The following is a 19,820-nucleotide window of genomic DNA, read 5'->3' as shown; positions in this document are numbered from 1 at the left end:
TTAATTAGTTACTTCGCGGTTTTTTAAATATAATATCAATTTATGGATTTTAAACGAAACTCCGAATTGTGCCTTACCACGCGAATTGGAGGACGTATATAAATACTTACGCGTGAATTTCCGTGTAATGTGCTCATGTGCTTGTAAGTAAAATATTTATTCTTGTCCATAATCACTCTATTCACATATCTCATGAGAGGCCTTCATTTCTTGTTCTTTCCATTCTCTTGCAGCTGATAGGAGCTCATTTGAACTATCACTTTGCATTGCAAATGCCATCTTGGATGCTTGGTGGGTGGTTATCCTTATTTAATTGCCTTAAAAATTGTGACTGTCTTGTGGAAGATCCAATCCTAATTAATGAAAAGACTTAAAAGTACTAAATATGCTAATAGGGTGGTTTCCTAATATTTTTTATTGCCAAAATCGAAAGATTATTACTCCTGGAGCAGGGGTGCCTACTTACAAAAAATATTGGGGGGCCCAATGCGGGGACCTTGCCCCGGTAAATTTTATAAGTAGTGAATTTTAAGTTTTTAAGCATTTTAGAAGAGTCATATGATAACATTAGAACCCTAATCACTCGAATCTCGATATCTGGACACTCCGGGGAAAATCGACAAGCCTGACACATTTTTTTCTCACATCTTTAACGAATTTTTGGGGGGGCTCGGGCCCCCTCAGGCCCCATGGAGTCGGCGCCAATGTCCTGGAGTATGTATTTCACGCTTTTAGATTTTTAAATGACAATATCTATTTTTCGCGATTAAAATGATAAGTGAAAATTTTAAAGCTTGCGAAAACGTGACGGCTAAGTATGAATGCCAGGAAAACTCCCGTGTGACGTCGTTCTGGTCCCCGCTGCCGCAAGTGAGGTGACCTTGAGGCGAGGTTTTGAGTGCTGATACGACGCAGGATGCTAGCAGGTAGCTGAGTACCATGCTAGCTGGTAGTGCTTGGTGTAAATAAGGATTATTAATACATTATCAAACGAAGAAAACTTTCCGACCTTAGCCAGTTTTAATAGGTGATTATTAAGACATGATTCCCTTGGCTCTGTGTCTCATGCATGCATTGGTAGTATCGGACAATGTAAAACTCCTATCTACTCGTATAGAAACTAGGTCCCTGTGACGTCACGTGGAGTGGCATCGCATGGGTGCCAATCTGGCGTTTTTCAAATGAGGATAAAATTGACCATTGCCATTTGTCTAAACCGGTATTTCTAAAACCAAAAAATTTGTATACATATTATGAACACACTAATGGTGGGTAACGAATCGCAATCAATGCCTTTCGTTTTCTTTGATGAAGGAAACTACCCTATTCTAAATAGGGTTAATGAATTATGATCGTAAATGGAATTTGGTGTACATATCTGTCTGCAAAGGAAGCTAAGTTCATAGCCAACTTCAGGTCCGAGAAATGTTTCTCTGCGTGGAAAAGTTTCTTGTATCAATAACATTTATGGATGATTCACTCAAAATGTTCAAGTAGGTGTTCAACACTTACATCTTGGGAATCATTAATGTTCTTGATAAACTATATTGCATGTTTTTTATTATAATTTGCACATTAATGTAGACTATTTTTCAAAACATCATGAAAAATGGAGAGCCTATTTATTTTTTAACACAAATCTAAATTCCCAGGTTGTTATTATGACACTTAGTTTTCATCCTATTTTAGTGATGATGATGTTGATAATTGGAAATCATTACATTAAAAAATCATCTAATTTTCCTATCTTATAATTAGCTCGATAATAAATTTATTTCCTCGTGAACAGTTTCCAAATTTGTACAGGTATTAAACATTGGTGTCTTCACTAGTGTGGAATAAACTTCATCAAATCCAGTTAATAAAATGGAAGTTCATTTTTCTTTTATTGCGTGAAATATATTTCAATTTATGTCAATAACTGTTTGCATTGTTTAAAAATGAATTTGTTCATCTCTATAATGTAAAAATATTCCCTGGAAAGTGGATGGTTCATGATTCATGTAAAATGATCTTCCTTTATTTTCTTTCATATGGTGTTTCAAATGTGCTATATTATTTTGACGTCTTCGAATAAATTTATGAGACTTCCATCTTATGTCAATGTATTGCACTCTATGTTCTGACTTCTGACATTTATGTGAATGTAGTTTCTTTGAGTAGTTATTCATTTAATATGCTGAGATTATCTGCATTCAGTATGTGAAAATCATTATTTTTCAGTTGCTTAACCCTTTTGCTGCTGCTTGTTATAAGGAAACCTACCCGTGGCATGCACCAAAAGCATAGAGCTCGTTCAGGTAGGAAGGAAAGGTATGTTTGCCGCAGCCTGCTGCACAAATGTACCAGGTATTGTGCCCTCTGGTGAGAAGAATAGTGAACTTCTTGTGGGTGTTGGTTTTATCTACTTCACCCATCATCAAGTTCATATTGCCTCTGATCAAACCAATGGGACAGTCATTTTAAATTGAATTGACTCATGATATCTCAAGCTTTGAAGCTGTCTTATATCAACGAGTGCCCTGTGGGCTAGAAAAGAACATGGGGCCAAAGGCTTCAATGGTGAAAACATAATTTTACCAGGACAATATTGAAGTGTATAGGAACCCAAGTGTTTGAAAAATGCTACACAATTTGGAGGTTTGGGCTATGACATGAAATTGATGCATATAAACATGTAGGCACATTTATCCATCATTTGAGTTATAATGGCCACCAATGTAGCTGAAAAAGTTTCAACCAGATTTTTTGTTCATCTTCATGGGCTTCAAAATTCCCTGCAGAGAAGTTATGGTGGTCTTATATTATACATGAACAATATCTGTAAGGCCGCTAAATGTCAAGCAGGGAAATCACCAATATGCCGGATCTGAAACCTATAAGGTATCTGTTTTATGGCCCCCAGGGCATCACCCATTCCTTTCGGCTGCCTTACTCCCTTACCAATGAGCATGACATCACATTCTTATTCCTCTTGCTTAGATTAAACTCAGGAGTCGGTGATCACTGAGGGCCCTGAGCGTAGGGGTCCCCTAAAACACCTGTGCCTATTGTGAAGCATAAGTTAAGGGTGCAATAAAAAAAAGAATTAACCCCTTGGTTGGGGGCAGAAATTTCCTTATCTTTCACCTGGTGGGGAGCAAATCCACCGATTTTCGGAGATGCCGTTTTCGAAAAAAAATTTATAGTAAAGCTATGGCATAAAAATGGCAATATACTTTAAATATATTGGTATAGAACCGCTGACAAAGCATAAAACATGCAATGATGCATAAAGAATGAATATTCACGCCTTCTCCGCATAACATTGTGACGGCACGCGCGACTATATAGTCGTACTCCCCACATGGGGAGCGGAGTCCGCTTACAACTATAGTCGCTCTCCCCAGTTAAGGGGTTAATGAACCACAGTTTTTTTTGCAATTTAAAAATTATACGTATTCATTATTTGCTTTATTTACAACTTACTCGGGGTATAATGAATATTAAAGTAAAGGTATCAGAAGATGAAGAAGAACCTATAATGCTTTTTTGGTAGGGTCATTTGAAAAGGCTAGCCTTCTGAGCAGTTTCAAAGAACAATTTCACTAACTATAAGAGAGTAGGACTGTAATATACCATCAATCTTCACATGCTGTACAGTTCTCACTTTCTATAGTATTTTTTCTTATGAAATTGATATTTTTTGTCCACTTTTATCTAGTTTTTAAGACCCAGAATGGCATCAAAATCCATTTCCTATAGAATTCTCTGGAGGATGAACCCTGCATCTGGCGGTAAGGAGGGCCCAATCATGAACCTTAGCCAAAGGTCCTCAATCACTCCCAACCGGCCCTATTTAAATATGTATACTAGACATTTATTATGTGTGCGCATTCGCAGCATCTTTATAAAGACTCAATAGAAGCAATTTTAAGGAAAATTAGGACTAAATTGGAATGAAAGTTTTCAACAAATTGTATTGAAATCCATAAAAATTATATTAGTGTAAGACAATAAAATAAATAAGATAATTTAAAAAGGTAAAGCGATATTATGATTTTCTTAAAATGTTGGTTTCATTCACCTTTTCCATGCTGAAACGTTACAACTTGAACGACCATGGCTTTCCCCTGTAGTTTTGATCCTGCAGGATACACCCTTGATTTTATTTATTTATTATTGTAATAAATTACTATGTCTTCTTTTAATGCTTTAATTTTTTAAATATACTTTGATATATTCATCTTATTTATTTAAATAATGATGTCTGTTATCCTTTTGATTTTTTAGATAAGTATACTCTGTTATTTATTGTGCTTTTGTATTTGAAATACCTATATTAATGTACCTACGCATGTATCTTTGTCAATTGGCTGCTTAGTGTTGGAAATAAAAATAAAATCTTGCCCATGCTCTTCAGACTTATACACATTATATGTTCATGTTTTGATATAGAGAAATTTGATTTCCCGCGCTACGACCAACAACAAAATATTTAGGAAATGTATTTACTTATGTATATATATTTGTTTTCATCCCTCTAATCATAAAAAATATAAATTTCTAGCGTTGATAAAGTTCATATAATGTTAAATTAACCTCAATTATTAGCACATCACTTTTTATGTTAATAGTACTTTTTTCGCAATAGATGGCATTACTTGGGAAAGCAGACATTTTAGTGCGGGAGAAATACAAGCCGTGATATCCGAGACGTTATGATTAGAATTGTGTCTAAAATCTTAGATGCTTGGCTTTAGCCCGGTAAGAAGCGAAAGGCAGTGTAATTATACTTATAAATATTGCAGTATGTTCTCAAACTGAAGCTATTGCGTGAGGAAATAGAGCAAAGTTAATATTTTCATACCTCGGACGAGCAATGCTGCGGCCCGTATCTACTCTTCCTTTGCCTCATTCTGCCATGCTGAAATTACAGGAATCTGGATTTCTCTATCTAGAAGATATATTGGAGAATGAAGGTATTATTTTTCTTGTGTTCCAAGATAGTTAGGATTTCTCTTATGTAAAAGAGTAGCAAATATTTTGCCGTGTTACGAAAGTGGCTGCGGTCATTGTGTTGAAAAAAGCATGTATTATTTTGTTTTTCCTCTTCTCATCATGAGATATGTTAATTGTCATTGTGTAATTATTTCCATTTGAGTGTCAAGGGCTGAAGTATGTAGAATATTGCGACAGTGGGGAAAGGATATTTGGGACACATTTGAGAAATGTATCGCTCCACCAAAGTTGGAAACGGCCCTAGATATTTGGCAGGTATGTACATTTAAATATGACCATTAACCCAAATAATATTTACATTTCCCGTATGATCAGTTTTTTTCATTGTTTTAGGTTTTCTTTTATGCATTTCTTTTTTTAAATATTAAATAACCAGAAATTCAAGCAATAAGCATTCATTTTGGTTATCAATTCTCAGGTAAATATTTCTCCCTTGAAACTTAATTGAAACTGGGCTGAAACAACCTTGAAACTCACTGCCTTGCTTCTATGCTGAAACTGCATTGAAATTGAAACAAAACCAGTGGAGTTTGGAAGAGAGATGGCAGCTGTGCAGTAGCAGTGCAAATAAGTACTCCAGCTACTACAATGAAAATAAATCCCTTGGCCGACTAAACTGAAACTCCCTTGGCTACTAGCTAGACTGAAACTGTCTTGGCTAATAGCTACACTGAAACTCCCTTGGCTAGCTAGACTGAAACTCCCTTGTTTGGCTGAATACAATTCCCCTGCCCAATCCATTGAAATTCCCAAGTCAAATCACATGAAACACCATAAATTAACAACTTGCACAACCTAGCCAACAGTGGATGATCACATAATAGGTTTCTTACACTGCATGCATGATAAAAGATAAAGGGTAGACAGGTGATTGCGAGCAACAACAGTTATAACTGCAATGACCACAACATATTTTTCAAGACACACGTTATTAGAACATGAAAATACATCAATAAATTATTAAATGTTAAATGCACATACAGAAATATTCTAAATCAAAGAAGTGATGGAAGTTGGGTGCTTCTGCAATAGAGAAACAACATGACTGATGAGAGTCACAAATGACTTAACTCAAAATTAAATTAGAATCAGAGAATTCAAAGAGATGGGTATTTAAGATAAAGTAGGTAACCTATGAAAACATAATCAACATACAATTGATTACTAGAAAATCAAATTAAGTTATAAAAATGAAACAGTTGTATCCCTCATTAATTACACTGGATTCATACCACCATCAACCATAGGACGACTTAGCATCAATTTCTTAAAATAAGAAAGATACTGCACATCTTTTAAAAAATTGTATTTGGCTTATTAGCTATATATAGTTGTATTATTGTGAAGCATTCAAATGATAGAAATCAAAACTTAAATTATCACTGAAGAAGCTTGTGCTTTGCAACATACTTAATTGAAAAACGAAGCGATGACTCGTTACTTTGGCTACGTGGCTACAGGCAATTGTAATTATATATAGTTCTCCGTTGAGCTCACTTTTTCGTAGCAATCTGCAACAGTTTAGTAAAGCACACCATGATCCAAAACAATGGAAATTTACAGAACCAAATTGCCACTGAATATACAATGGAGATTTACCTATTTGTCCCAACCTGCTGGTTTCAGGCGCAGGAACAGGCAATAAGTGGCGTCGGCCGTGGCAGTCAGCCCTGAAATTGTGAAATATCACAGTTTAGTGAAACGTTCCTGATGCTACGCAATGCAGAACTCATCCCAGTATTCTACCGATTACATATGGCTTTGCGAACGTATGTACATTTAAATATACATCTCACTAGCGATACCCACCCGCATTCCTTATTTCTTCGAAAGCCCACTTGAGCTCACTCTTGTCCTCTGCAGGATACTAACGGATGGCGTGGCATTAATGACCATTATATTTTCCTCCTCGTCCGGGCTATCCATTAGGCAGGAAAAGCAGACGGCAGTCATCACGGCGTTCAAAGAAGAATTCGGCGGTGTCTGCATGACACCCGAAAAAGGTCATCGAAATCCTTGAAACCCTACCTGGATTGAAGCGCAGATTCAATGTCAACATTCACGTGGCTAAACATGGAAGGAATAAACATGCCATCAGGGAAGTTAAAACGCTTACCTCCAGTTACTGTGATTGCAGTCACCTCCACCGGCCTCGTTCTCCCCTTCACCTTCATTTCGATATATACTTGCCATTAACAACCGTCGAAGTATTGGGAAAATATTTATGACATCAATCTTTTCACGCCTACACCTCAGAACATCCTTACTCTGAGGCCTACACCCTCGCTCACTGCTTGTCTTCGGTACCTAGCAACTTGAGAGAAGTAACGGCAACCAACACTTTGATGCGTGGGAAAAGATATCTGTGTTGCCAATAGCTAAATTAAAAAAAAATACATTACCGCTAACTACATGGGTCCCGGACATGTCCGGTAGATGGATTTGGTATGTTGGCAAAACTTACGCTGGGTAGCACACGTGCAGCAAGGGAGAAGCAGTTCAAATTTATAAGGGAGAGGAGATACCCAAGTGCTGCAGCAGCTCTGCGGCAGGGCAGTAAAGGCATTCGGCAAGAGAGATGCAGTGGAGTCATAACGTTGGCCTGGCCTGAGCCAACTGTCCAGTTCAGTGTCAGTGGATCACACATGCAGCAAGGGAGAGGCAGTTCAAATGCAATGGACTTGCAAGGGAGAATGGCATCAGAGTTTCAGTTGAGTGCCCCTTTTCTTGTTGAGGACAAGGCAGTGAGGTGCAGTTACAAGGTTGTTTTAAGGCAGTTTTCTCACACTCAGTGGAGTTTCAACCCAGAATCAGTTCTGTTTCAAGGGAAAAATTTTTACTTGAGTTCTTAAGTGTGGTATCAAGCATTGTTTGACTTCTCAAATGGTCATGAATTTTGTTGCACATATATATTAGGTCATAATGCTTTGGAATTATATGGAATCCCTAATATGAATTTAAATGTTAAGAGATTTAGCAATGAGTGCTTTAATCTCTTTCAAGCACGTCAAGTATTTTTTTCTTGTTACGTCTTGTTTTCCTAGTTTTACTTTATCTTTTTACTCATTTTTTTCCACAGCTTTACTTTCTTTTGTTGCATTCATCTTGAACTGAATTATTTTCATTCCTCTTGTGTCATTCCAGGTAGCTTATTTTAAAATTTACTGGAAAAATTATTTTCAATTTTTTGTAAGCATTGATTTCTATATTTCCTAGTGTTTTTTCTCCTCTCTTGAATGTCATTGTTAGGTTTCTATATAAATTCTTGTCCCACCCATGGTTCCTGAACCATGGAACTTGAAGAGAATTTTGAATATTTTTTGAGAATCCTAACTTTTTTTTAAAGTTAGGTTTCTCCCCATTCCATATTTCCTGGGAAGTGTCTTCGCTAGGTCTCGTTCTTCACTGTGACCTTCAGTCAACCCTTTCTCAATTTTGTGCAGTGTATTTAAAATTGTAGTTAAATTTGGGCCTGCTTTTGGCAGAATAAAAAAAAATATGTCCTGATTTAAATGTGTAAAGACTATAACCCCAAATGTTTTCGGTGGAGGTTTTAACTCCTTGTTCCTACGTAGCCTACTATTGACTGGCTCTTATATGTATTCTGTGTCAGTCCTCTGATTTTTATTTCCTGTCCATGTATTTAAGGAATAATAGAGTTGATGGTTTGAGAAAGGAGACAGAAAGAGAGATAAAGGAATTATTACTTAAATGTGTGCTTGTCAAAGGTAGTATTATAGAGATTTAAAAAATTTTATTTACAGACTGAAGTTAATTTGAGGAGTATTGTGACATTTTGTGAAGAAGTTGACAACACTTTGGGAGGAGGTATTCCTTTGAGAAGAATTACAGAATTTTGTGGAGCCCCAGGGACTGGGAAGACCCAATTTTGGTAATTAAATTTGTAAATATGTAGTAATTTTTATTTGATTTTCTTCTTAAATTATAATAAGTTAGTTATTTTTCTCTAATTTTTAGTTTGCAGTTGAGCGTAAGTGTCCAAGTTCCTCAATGTTTAGGTGGTGTCTCTAGAGAAGCACTGTTTATAGATACAGACAGTGGATTTTCTCCCATCAGGCTCCAAGGTATTTTTACTTTGTATTTTGTAGTTTAGAGTGTTTACATGTTTACTCTCTCTTAATAATAATTCGATGTGCAGTATGATTTTGAAAGGGCAGGGTACAATACTGTCTGATCAAGAAAAGTCTCTGGTGCCACTCTGGATCAGGGTGGATCAAAAATCACAGCCTATGACTCTTTTTTGCTCTGATCTTATTGCGATTATTGATGAATCAGAGTTTTAGCAACATTATTATGTGTTTATGGATGGAGTCTATTGTTGTAAAGCAAATCAAAATTGATTAAATTAATCCATGCTGTACCACCTTGTAAACCGTGGTGTAAACACCATGTTCATTAGACTACCTATCTACCATTAGGTGTGAGCGTAAACTACATTTCTCACAGTTGAAAAGATCAATTAACTTCTCTTTTTTTTATAGATATTGCTAAATCATGCGCGAAACACTGTGGACCTTTAATGATGGAGCAATCTCTCAAGAAAGGATCTATACAAGTGGAAGAATACACAGAAGCGTCAATTCTAAATGGGGTACATTACATGGCAGTAAATGATCATGAGGAACTTATAGGAACAGTATCACTTCTTGACAACTTCCTTGAAACAAATGGAAAGGTTAGTGGTGATTATCTTCGTTATAGAAAACTCACTTTGTATATGTCTGTGTATTCAGTTTCATTATTAGTGTCACAGTAATAAAGGTGTTTCCTTGACTAAAGTGGAAATTTTGTGTGGCAACAGCATTTCAAGAATATAAATGTACTGTCATAGAACTGTACACTTCTATTTAGAGTGCTAGACATATTTCAAACAATCATCAGGTGGAATATTTGCATGGTAGAAGTGCAACTTTCCATAATTTTCTATCCTCCTCTATTCACTTTTCCTACCCTCCTAACCTGTAACATAATGATTATTTCAATGGAATGATCAGTGATAATGTATGACAATGAAATCAAAGTGATATGTTCTAAGAATGTCATCTAGAATTTATTATCTACTTGCAGTGGTAGATCCAGGATAGGGACAAGTGGGGTGCTTGGTAGGGAGCCTGGGGGTTAACCTCCCAGCAGTAATGGGGGTCCGAATTAAATTACCATTTTATCTAGTTTTGTTTGGATACCCCATGGAGGGATATGGTCCTTCCAGCCGCTCTCTGGATCTATTACTGTCTCTTTGGGTTTTTCCCTTAATAATTAAAGCTCAAGTGTATTTTGGTACATTTTAGAACCATCGTGAGTGAAAGAAGTACCTAATTGATTGAAAAATGCTAGAGGCTAGCTATAAGATGAGTGGAAAGAAGTAGACTGAAGTATACCAGCCAACTATGTTAAAATGAAAGCTTTTTCCCTATTTATCATTTACCTTTCATGAGAAAGGAACTTGAATCTTTAAATTTGCACCACGTGTTCTACCACTCCAACTACCATTCATCTTCTTCCTCTGAGAAGATTTGTTTGTTTCAAACTCTGCAATGGAAAAAATGGTGCAAATTTGGAGGATCCAGAGTCGAATCCTGATCAAGACAGATAATTTTTCTGCTGTAGAACATTTGTGCTTTACATGCAGTTGCTGGTGAATCGGTGAAGGTTTGCTGCTAGCAATTTAGCAGTATTTCCTTGAATAATATTTTGCTGTTGTTGAAGATGATATGTTTGAGATTTTTATTATGTATTATCGATTTTATGGGACCTCTGAAGGTGATTCCAGCCCTTTTTACTCTTTTACAGGTGAAATTAATTATTATTGATAGCTTGGCTTTCATTTTTCGATATGGTTCGACATCCTTCAAGGATAGAACCAGACTACTGTACAGGATTATGGCTGACTTGCGGAGTTTGACTCTGAAATTCAACATTGCTGTATGTATTGCAATTTTCATTTAATATTAATTTAAGTAATTTATTTGAATGCTCATTGTTCATGTTAATAACATGGATCCTGGTGGCTTAAGTATTAAAGGTCTTCCAACTCTTGCATTTTATCTCAACTCTTCAGTTGTGGGAAACGTACGAGTACAAGTGTACAGGTTTCTGCAAGAAAAATGTTCAAGAGCATGTGACCATCTCTTCTAGTTTTCCCTGGCTCTTATTATCTTTGTGGCCCAAACTCTTTCCTACATTAGGAAGTCATTAGCAATCCTTTCTTCATATCCTAAACAGTCCCTCCTCCTAATTAGTAGCAGTCGCATACTATTACATAGCGTGTCCTCCTATTACCCTCTCGGTGCATAGAAGAGTTTTGACCAGTGTGGGTAAATACCAACTGATTCCTTTGGTCCAAAAAAATGAAAATGTCTGTTAAACTTCATTAAATATTGTTTTGTAGGTTTTGGTCAATGAAATAATTTCACCTAATAGGGAATTACACTGAAAATGGATGACTATGTGATAAAAAAAATTCTTATCAGGTTCCTGTCCAGGCAAGGCACTCCATCTACCTCTGCTGACGTTTCAATTGAAGACTTTTTCATCATCATCAAGTCCGTCGATACCTACCGGGTAACAGGTGCTGCATTTATAAAATTGTCCCTTTTCTTCTCTGCAGACTTTTCAATCGGAATTAGTTATTTGCTTAGTCCTTTCCTATTTACTACTATACAATTATGGCGCGACTAATTTTTAGAACTAAAATGAAGGATATCTTTTTTCTAAATCGATGATACTTAGCATAATTTTTAATACGATGGAGAAAGAAACACGAAAACTAAATGAGGTTAAGGTACACGTTTTGGGGTGTCATTTTTGGGAAATCATGCTAGTGAACCATTACTACACCTAAATATGTTAAGAAATGATAACATGTTTGTTTTAGGAAAAAAATGAATGCATAATAATGTTTCTCTCTTTATTTCCCCGATAATGGAAGATGCTTCTCCAGCCTTTCTCTGGTAGGAACCTTGCTCCTGTTGGCATTAAAGAAGAGAGACATACTATATAAACATGGCACCTCACACCCGGCATGAATGACCTTGATGACGAGTAAAAAGTCTTCCATTTTAACATCCGCAAAGATGATGGAGCGTGGGACTCGGACATAGGGCCCGAAAAGAATTAACTTCAAATATTCGCCTGTAGAAAATCATATCCTACGTAATTTATGATCGTAACTGAATCACAAAGAAAATAACCAATTCAAATGATCATACATATACCTGACAATATGGAGGGAACTATATTTTAGCCTACGTAGGTTATTTTGGAAACAGGTTAAGACCCTTGTTTTTTTCTTGTCACTGAGCGATAGAGGGCGATATAAATGGCAGTTAAGCCGGCTGCCGTTAAAATTTCCTTGGTGCTGGAAGCAAATATCTATCATATGCGTAGATAATAGTTGCTATTCGCTACTGACCTCAAAATTCTTAGATTATATTCTTATACAAAAATTTCAAGATGCTATTTGATTTTGTTTTCTAAAATGGACAGGAATTTCTTTAGTGCTGTGATCATTGATATTTTACAATAAAAAATGGGAAGTTTTGGGTTGTGTGATTTTTAACAGTCTTTCACAGCATAAAATCAATAAGGAAGAGCAATTAAAAAAAATACCATCTTAAATAACCACTGAAAATGTTAGACAAGGCCACTAAAGACAGAAAAAGGGCGGTGGGAACAAAGTCACATTTTTTGCGGCTTATTAAAAAGGTTTGAAATTACAAAACTTGATATTATGAAGTGCCTATTTTCTTGTCCAGCTGACTTTGTATAGTTGAGAGCTTACTGTACTTGTATGTCCAATATTTCCATCAGACAAAACGATGTTTGAGACACTATTGAGGTACATTTGTTGGTGTGTTTAGGATTTTTTCGCATTTATCCCTGAAGTGATTATGAAAACCCCCTATAAATTTAAGTCTCTTGTACAAATGATTTTGGTGCAAGTATCATGGTGAATAAAAAATAAAAGATTTCTTCAATTTAAAAGTAATGCTTTGGCTATTTCTTGTCTTGTTTAAAAAAATTATATTCTACATTTAATTCTAGCTTTTACTTTTGCACCCCTTGGAGATGTTGTACAAACTTTATTGTTGTACGCTATTATTTTTTCAATTGCATCTTCTTTGTCATGTTTTACTGGTTAGGTGGTTGTTACCAATCAGCTGACAACCTCCCTGGAGCTTGCACCAGAGGATGGGAGTGTCAGCAAGAGCTCCTTGATTCCTTCCCTAGGAGACAGCTTTGCTCACCTGATTGATTTGCGCTTAATGCTGGGCCCCGCACCAATGTCTGTTCCTTGTTCTAGCAATGGGAAGGTTCCTCTAATGATGCTTGTCACGAAAAATTGTGACCCTCCCTGTGGCTCTGCACTCTTTGAGGTTTGTTGATTTTATGGAGAATTGAATAATGTATATATCATAAAATTTGCTGGTATAAACTTTTTATCTTTTTTTGACTCTGCTTGCATTGTCATATCGCTCACTGTGTTTGTTAAAAGTGTATACAAATGAGTAATTTACCTATCTCTTACAGATAGAACAAGGAGGTATTCGTGATGCCAGTTAAGTTTGTTGAAGCCTGAGTAATTTAAATTAGATGTTCATCACGTATTTTGTGGTAACCCTAAAAGTGGGTGTTTATTTTTGAAGAGAAGCATTTATACCAATTTATGGGGATGAGAATGTGATGTGACCTTTTAGATGAATATTTTACATTTGTGTCTCTGAATTCTTCAAGGTATGTTTATTTCATTCTTAAGTTTTTAATAAAGATGTATATTGTTATTTATTTATATGAAGTAATGAGTCTTTCAGTTCATTGCTTGAACATCATATTTCCTTCACCTCAATCTATGCTCATTATATGAAGAATGCATATATTGTCATTTAAATAATTTACTTTGCAATTTTTTAATCTGTATATAACCTGTGGATCACATTAATGATCATGAAACCCTTCTAACTTTTTGGGGATGCAAAAGGAAGAGTAAAGTGAGTATGTATACATTAATCTGCATTTCCCCACTAAGCCCTGTTAAAAGGGCCTGAAGGTCATTGATTTAGTGATTGCACTCCTTCTTAATAATTGATTGATTTAGTACTAGGTTTGTAGGTTTCATTGTTGATGCGTGTAGGATACATCTCATGAAACCTTTCTTTTACTGTCTCTTCTTTCTGCCATAACAATGAACTACATACTGTTCAACGAAGTGCTCCTGTTTCAAATGTTCTAACTCTTCGTTAGTGCTTGCATTGAAGTCACATCCTGTACAATTCATGAAATATTAACGTGTGCAAAATTAGCTTCTAGAGTTTGACCGTCTTGGTGGCGTGGATTTTTGAATTCCCCATCTTTAAAACTTTATAAAGATCCTCCCATTACCATCTGTCTTTTTATTATCTCTGCTAATTTTTACGCATAAAAATCTGGACATGGTTAAATTAACTCCAATTTTCAAAAGTATGAAACCAGAAGTAGGCAAAGCCTTCACTTTAATAAAGTACGAAGTTATGAAGAAGGAATAGAGCTCTCAAAATTATTACTAAGTGCAAATTTCCATGGTAGCACAACCCAACATGCACAGAGATACTTTAACTGTCAAATAATGTCTGTCTGTGGAAGATTAGAAATACGCTGAAAAATGTTATTTATTTTATACATATTTACTTAAATTCATGGACTGAGTGAAATAAATTGATCACTTTTGATTGGAAATTTCGCCATGCTGATTGAGGCCTTTATAACAAGAGCACATTTCTTCAGTGGCTAGATCTTGCCGGCAGGAGCAAAGACTTTGCCAAAGGAGGGAAGGGAGTGGAAGTGGAGGGGAAGTCTCTAGTAAGTGGTGCGTGCCATACCCAAGCAGTGCCGCAGTGTGGGGTAGCACCCTAGAGGGTGGATCGCATTTGGACGGACGGATCTTATAAACGCTCTGAGATAGGTAAAAAAAACATAAATTTGGTCCTAGAGGGCTTTACTCTCACGTTTTACATTGAAAGAGTGCCTTTTCAGCCCCTAAAACCTCAAATGAAGGTCCTCAGCACTTAGGGCCCTTGGGATACGGGTTCCCATTATTTTAAAGTAACCAAATTTTAACATGTGCATATAAATCTCATTTGGATCGTTTTGAGACTAGGAAAACATAACTTTTCTCAAATCTGAAAATAACTGAGGGCCTAATGTACATTTGTCTCTCTTTGCCATCTCTCTATGCCGAAACGTGCAATACATTAAAAAAAAGTGGAAAAGTTCAATAATAGGTAGTTTATATTGAACTTCCATTAAACATATTACACCTGAATCATTGGAAGTAACAATATTTTTTGCTATCATATTTAGTATTATAGTGAATGAATGATTTTTTATGGAGTGAGTGTGCTACCAAGTTCTTTCTATTATGAATGAGTATTGTGTGTAGCTGCTATGGAAGTTATTTGATGGTAAGATGACCCAAGTTTTGTGTGCGGTAAGTCAAGGAGATTTGGAAGAATGGGATGATTAAAATGATAGATTTTCAAGATATCTCCGCATTCATGGTGAAGCTTTGAGTTATCTAATGGAATGCTTGTGGTGAACTTTAACAGCAATTATTTGATCCTTGAATATGCTTTCACTATTCCAAATCTCATTCATACAAATTATTAATCTGGATTAATGTATGATTAGCAGATTATTAGATAAAGCTCCTTATTTAAGAAAATTGTTGCTAAGGGAGCATATACATTTGGAAAGCTGTTAATATTATAAGCTTAGGGACCCCGAGCACTGGCAACTTTTACAAAGCAACTATTCAGTAAAGGACTAGGAAAGCATAACTTTTCTCAAATCTGAAAAATAAGAGACTTTAGAAAGACTATTCCTATTGAATAGTGTTGAGTTCAAATTATGTTTTAATTGGCGGAAAATATTCAGATAATGCTTTTGGATGAATTTCACATTATCAACGCTCAAGAGAAAATCTAGGTTAACGCAATCTTTGCCTTGAGCCGTATGATTTAAGGAATCACCACTTTTAATAGCATTGTATTGTCAGCGAAAAATCTTTCTGCCTTCCCAATGCCGTGGGTTTATATTTCATGTGAGTGATTTCGTGTGCCCTGTCGTTCGCATGGAGCTGTGCTGGCAACCCTTTCGTCATAAGTGTAGCGCGGGTAGGTGTAAGCCACAGGATAACAATGTATTCCGATTACAATTGCTCACTCTACGACAAAAATAAATATTATACTGATGTAAATATTGAAATGATAAAATATGCGAAGATAAATTGTGGGCAAGCTGTTTGCGATTTCTGAATTCTTAATGGAACTCCATACTCCATTATCTTATTTATTAACTCATTATCTGCCGAGTGTTCGGAAGAGAATTCACCTTGAGCGAGAATCAATTTATAGTCAGTCCTTCGACGTTTTGGGACACCTTTGTACTTCAAAAATCGAGGAGTGACTCGATATCCTCATTACCTGTTTTGAAAGTTATGAGAAATATGGCGATTGTCGTTAGTAATTTTAAATTTCCGTAATCAGTTTTCGCTCGAGCTGTAAAGTGAGTTTAAAGGTCGAATAATTGTACAACATGCTAATTTTTATTAATTCAATGGTTTTTGGGGGGTTTCGGAGTGTGACTCTTCGTTTTGGATTGAAGAGATGATGCCGCATTATTTAAAATACATCGGTTCAAGTATATAGATTTTAGTCCCAGCCTAGCAGTCCTCGCTTAGCGCAATTCGAATATAGCGCAAATTCATTCCTCGGGGAAACTTTCCAACGCTGCTTTGCCTGTTCAAATAACCTTAACATTCTCTTGATAAAACGTGAAGTTGCGCGAAGTACACACAAAATCACTCATTTTACGCATATTAATAATATTTCTTGCCTCAAATCTTATTCTTTGTTTATATATTCGTCGAAATTCATTGCCGCGCAATGGCCAAAAGCATTACTCGTCTTGCGGTCCGAGTAGGCGACCTACGAAAGTAATTTATCTCGTCTCCTTTTCTGAATGATATAAGTTAATTTGGATCATTAATTAAGTTAGGAGCTAGTGGAAATGAGTTTTTTAAAACTACGGTTTGGGATGTATTTTTTGCCGTCCTAGGTTATCGGGCGAATTGACTTCCACGTAAAGGATCCAGCTTAAAGCCTTCAAGGTATTCACGGGGGAGAAATGGAGCGGGGGCCAAGTGGCGTATGAATAGCATCAACACGTAAAAAAGTCTGAGGGAGGTTCTCAAACACATTAGCTTCTTTCCCTTCCAGTAGTCGTAAGCCCTCTGCGTCTCAGGAATACAGTGCGGCAGTTATTCAGCAGTGGAAGGTGATTTCGATAGAGCCATGCTGAGTAAAAACCAAGGTAAATGGCAAGATATAGGAATGCACATAGAAAAATAAAGAAGTTATCAAGGAAAAGCATAAGCCTAGAAGAGAAATTGGAAGTGATCTATTGGTTTGAAAACGGAGATCGTCAAAGCGATATTGCGTGTAAGTTTAAGCTCACGATGTTTACAGTCATCCATTGCACTAAGCGAGGCATGGGTGTATTTCAGTTCAGTCGTGGAAGTACATATTGTTATTATCTTTTAATTGAATAGGTAAAAAAATTAAACTTTTAGTACGCTCCTTTATGTCAATAATCACTTAAGTATTCCATGGAATGAAAATTTTGAATGAAATGCAATTATCAACACCGTATTAATCATATATGATTTGATTGATAAAATGAATTTTAAAAGTATGCTGAGATTAAAATTTTCGCTACGCGCCTCCCTACTGAGGATCCTGGAAGCAGGAATATTGCCTGTATGTTTTAGATCTCTCTTTTTCGAAAGAGAAAAACTTGAAAATTAGGAAATGTAGGTTTTTCTAAGTCAGGCTTCTCTTTTAGCAGGAGTAAAGCAAGGTAACATTTGGCGGCTTTCGATGACGCGAGACTAACCACCATATCAAGGCAAGTCGGTTTTTTCCTCGGCATCAAAAGAATATTGCTATTTTGAAAGGTAGACTACGCATCTTGAGTTGGGTTCTTAGTGTTTACACCATGCCACTTAAGTAGACGCGTGCCTCAATCACTTTCAAAATTACATTGCGTGAGCTTCTAGCGCGAATGTGAGAACACATATCTCTAATATAATTTATCTCGATCTAATTTCCCGTTAATCTTTTTTTCAAGAATACTCTATCGAGGATACGTGCATCCTGTAAAAACTGCTGTAGAGGCGTAAGGGGTGTGCTGGGTGCCGCCTTTTTGAATATTTATTTTCACGCGTTACCCCTAAACTTGCGCCCGATTCTCTTCAAACATTGATAAAATGAATATTTTAAGAGAATCGCAATGTTTTCAGCAAAATTTAAATTTATCTTAATATTAGCATAATAAAATATCCTATCCCACCGATTACATCGCTTGAACTGGCTTTTAACCTGAAATACAGTACAGGTTTACACAGTACGAGCTACTATTCGAGCTGGCCTAGTCAGTTACTGCAGCGCAGCTACTTGCACCGTGTGACCGCATCATACGGGTTGCTTTTGTGTGCGTGTCGGTTGGTGACTCGCAACCAAGTTACTACAAAAACTTTTGTTTTTACTCGCCTTCCCCCACCATGCCACAAGGAGGCAGCTCGCATGTGACTCGCACGTCAAATTGCAAGGTATTGCGAAATGACAGCAACTCGTAAGTTCGGGACCACTCCGGGTGCATTCTTCGTGTTTCTGTGTTTCAAGTCAGTGGCGCAGCGATGGGGGGGGGGGGGGGGATTTGGGGGATAAAACCCCCCAGAGCTCACAGAAATTTTTAAGTTAAATCTATTTTACTTAATTTGATTAATATTGCTTATAGAATAGTGTGAGGATTTATAAAATATCCCTCAGGAGACCGTAAAAATCACCATTTTGAACCATTTATCTTAATTTTTTTCCGGCGGAAGGCCTCCGCACCTACCACTTACCCTAGCGGGTATGCATTGCCCCTAAACCCCCCAGTATTAGTTGAGCCTGAAACCCCACCACCCTAGCCTTAATTCCTAGCTGCGCCCCTGTTTCAAGTAGTGGTTAAAAAAAGAAATGGCGGGCGGATGTGCAAAATGTAAAGTTTGTGGAGTTATGCAAGGACCAAACCAACGTAAAGAATTGCTTGAATCCTAATTATAATAACAGTGTTTTGCGTAAAGCCTCGCTTGAACAAATTCGCATGGAATTGGGTTTGAAACGCCACTGAAACGATGCGAGTGCACACGTGCAGTAACTGTTTACTTTCACGCCAGCAGCTCGAACTTGTGAGGCGAGGCCGGGACCGGGTGAGGCGAGTCGAGCTACTGTCATACAGTACCCAGATCCAGTAGCTGTCTACAGTCAGGTCAGCAATTCGTATTGTGCGCCCTAACTGACCGATCGTATGGGTCGGGCCACGGCTTGGCCACGGGCGAGTACTCTCTACAGGTATGTCAAATGTGAAGGATCGAAACTATTCTCTCGTATCCCCTTCCAATCAACTTTGGGATGGAAACTTAACTATGAGTAGCGGAGTTTCGATTAATTTAGTTTCATTCCTGGGAATAAAATTTCGTGCCGGGTCGAAACTAAACTCCTTTGTGATTTTAATTTCGTGCAGGAACGAAACTAAACCCTGGCCTCGTATTTTCGTTTCCCTCCGGGTCGAAACTAAACCTTTTTGTTTAGTTTCGCTTGTCATCCCTGGCGAGTAGCTTGCAGGGCAACGTGATTGGAGAAGGTGATTGTTATTTCCTGACGTATTTATTATGGTAACGTTACGTGTATCTTTATTTATGTTTTGGAAATTCTTGATAG

At 36.8% G+C, this 19,820-nt stretch overlaps 1 protein-coding gene across 2 annotated transcripts; it reads left to right on the top strand.

The window, feature by feature from the left end:
• Window positions 1-4,658: 4,658 nt before the first annotated feature.
• LOC124167129 (DNA repair protein RAD51 homolog 3-like) lies at window positions 4,659-13,798 on the top strand. Of its 2 annotated transcripts, XM_046544926.1 has the most exons (8): window positions 4,659-4,961; window positions 5,144-5,256; window positions 8,766-8,893; window positions 8,980-9,086; window positions 9,504-9,697; window positions 10,813-10,944; window positions 13,164-13,397; window positions 13,552-13,798. In XM_046544926.1, exons 1-8 carry the CDS (start codon window positions 4,862-4,864, stop codon window positions 13,582-13,584), a joined length of 1,041 nt encoding a protein of 346 aa, XP_046400882.1. In that variant the 5' UTR covers window positions 4,659-4,861; the 3' UTR covers window positions 13,585-13,798. The 2 variants fall into 2 exon arrangements, with proteins under 2 accessions (XP_046400882.1, XP_046400883.1); XM_046544927.1 differs by lacking the exon at window positions 5,144-5,256.
• Window positions 13,799-19,820: the final 6,022 nt, after the last annotated feature.

The sequence above is a fragment of the Ischnura elegans genome, chromosome 10, assembly GCF_921293095.1.
Source record: "Ischnura elegans chromosome 10, ioIscEleg1.1, whole genome shotgun sequence".
NCBI lineage: Eukaryota > Metazoa > Arthropoda > Insecta > Odonata > Coenagrionidae > Ischnura > Ischnura elegans.
The sequence above is the reverse complement of the archived record's forward strand: the minus strand, read 5'-3'. Positions and strand labels throughout refer to the sequence as shown.

Excerpts from the sequence above, each read along its gene's own strand:
- LOC124167129 (XM_046544926.1), top strand. The coding sequence starts at position 4,862 with ATGCTGCGGCCCGTATCTACTCTTCCTTTGCCTCATTCTGCCATGCTG. Across the intron at positions 9,698-10,812 it reads TCCTTGAAACAAATGGAAAG|GTGAAATTAATTATTATTGA; the intron begins GTTAGTGGTGAT and ends ACTCTTTTACAG. Across the intron at positions 13,398-13,551 it reads GTGGCTCTGCACTCTTTGAG|ATAGAACAAGGAGGTATTCG; the intron begins GTTTGTTGATTT and ends TATCTCTTACAG.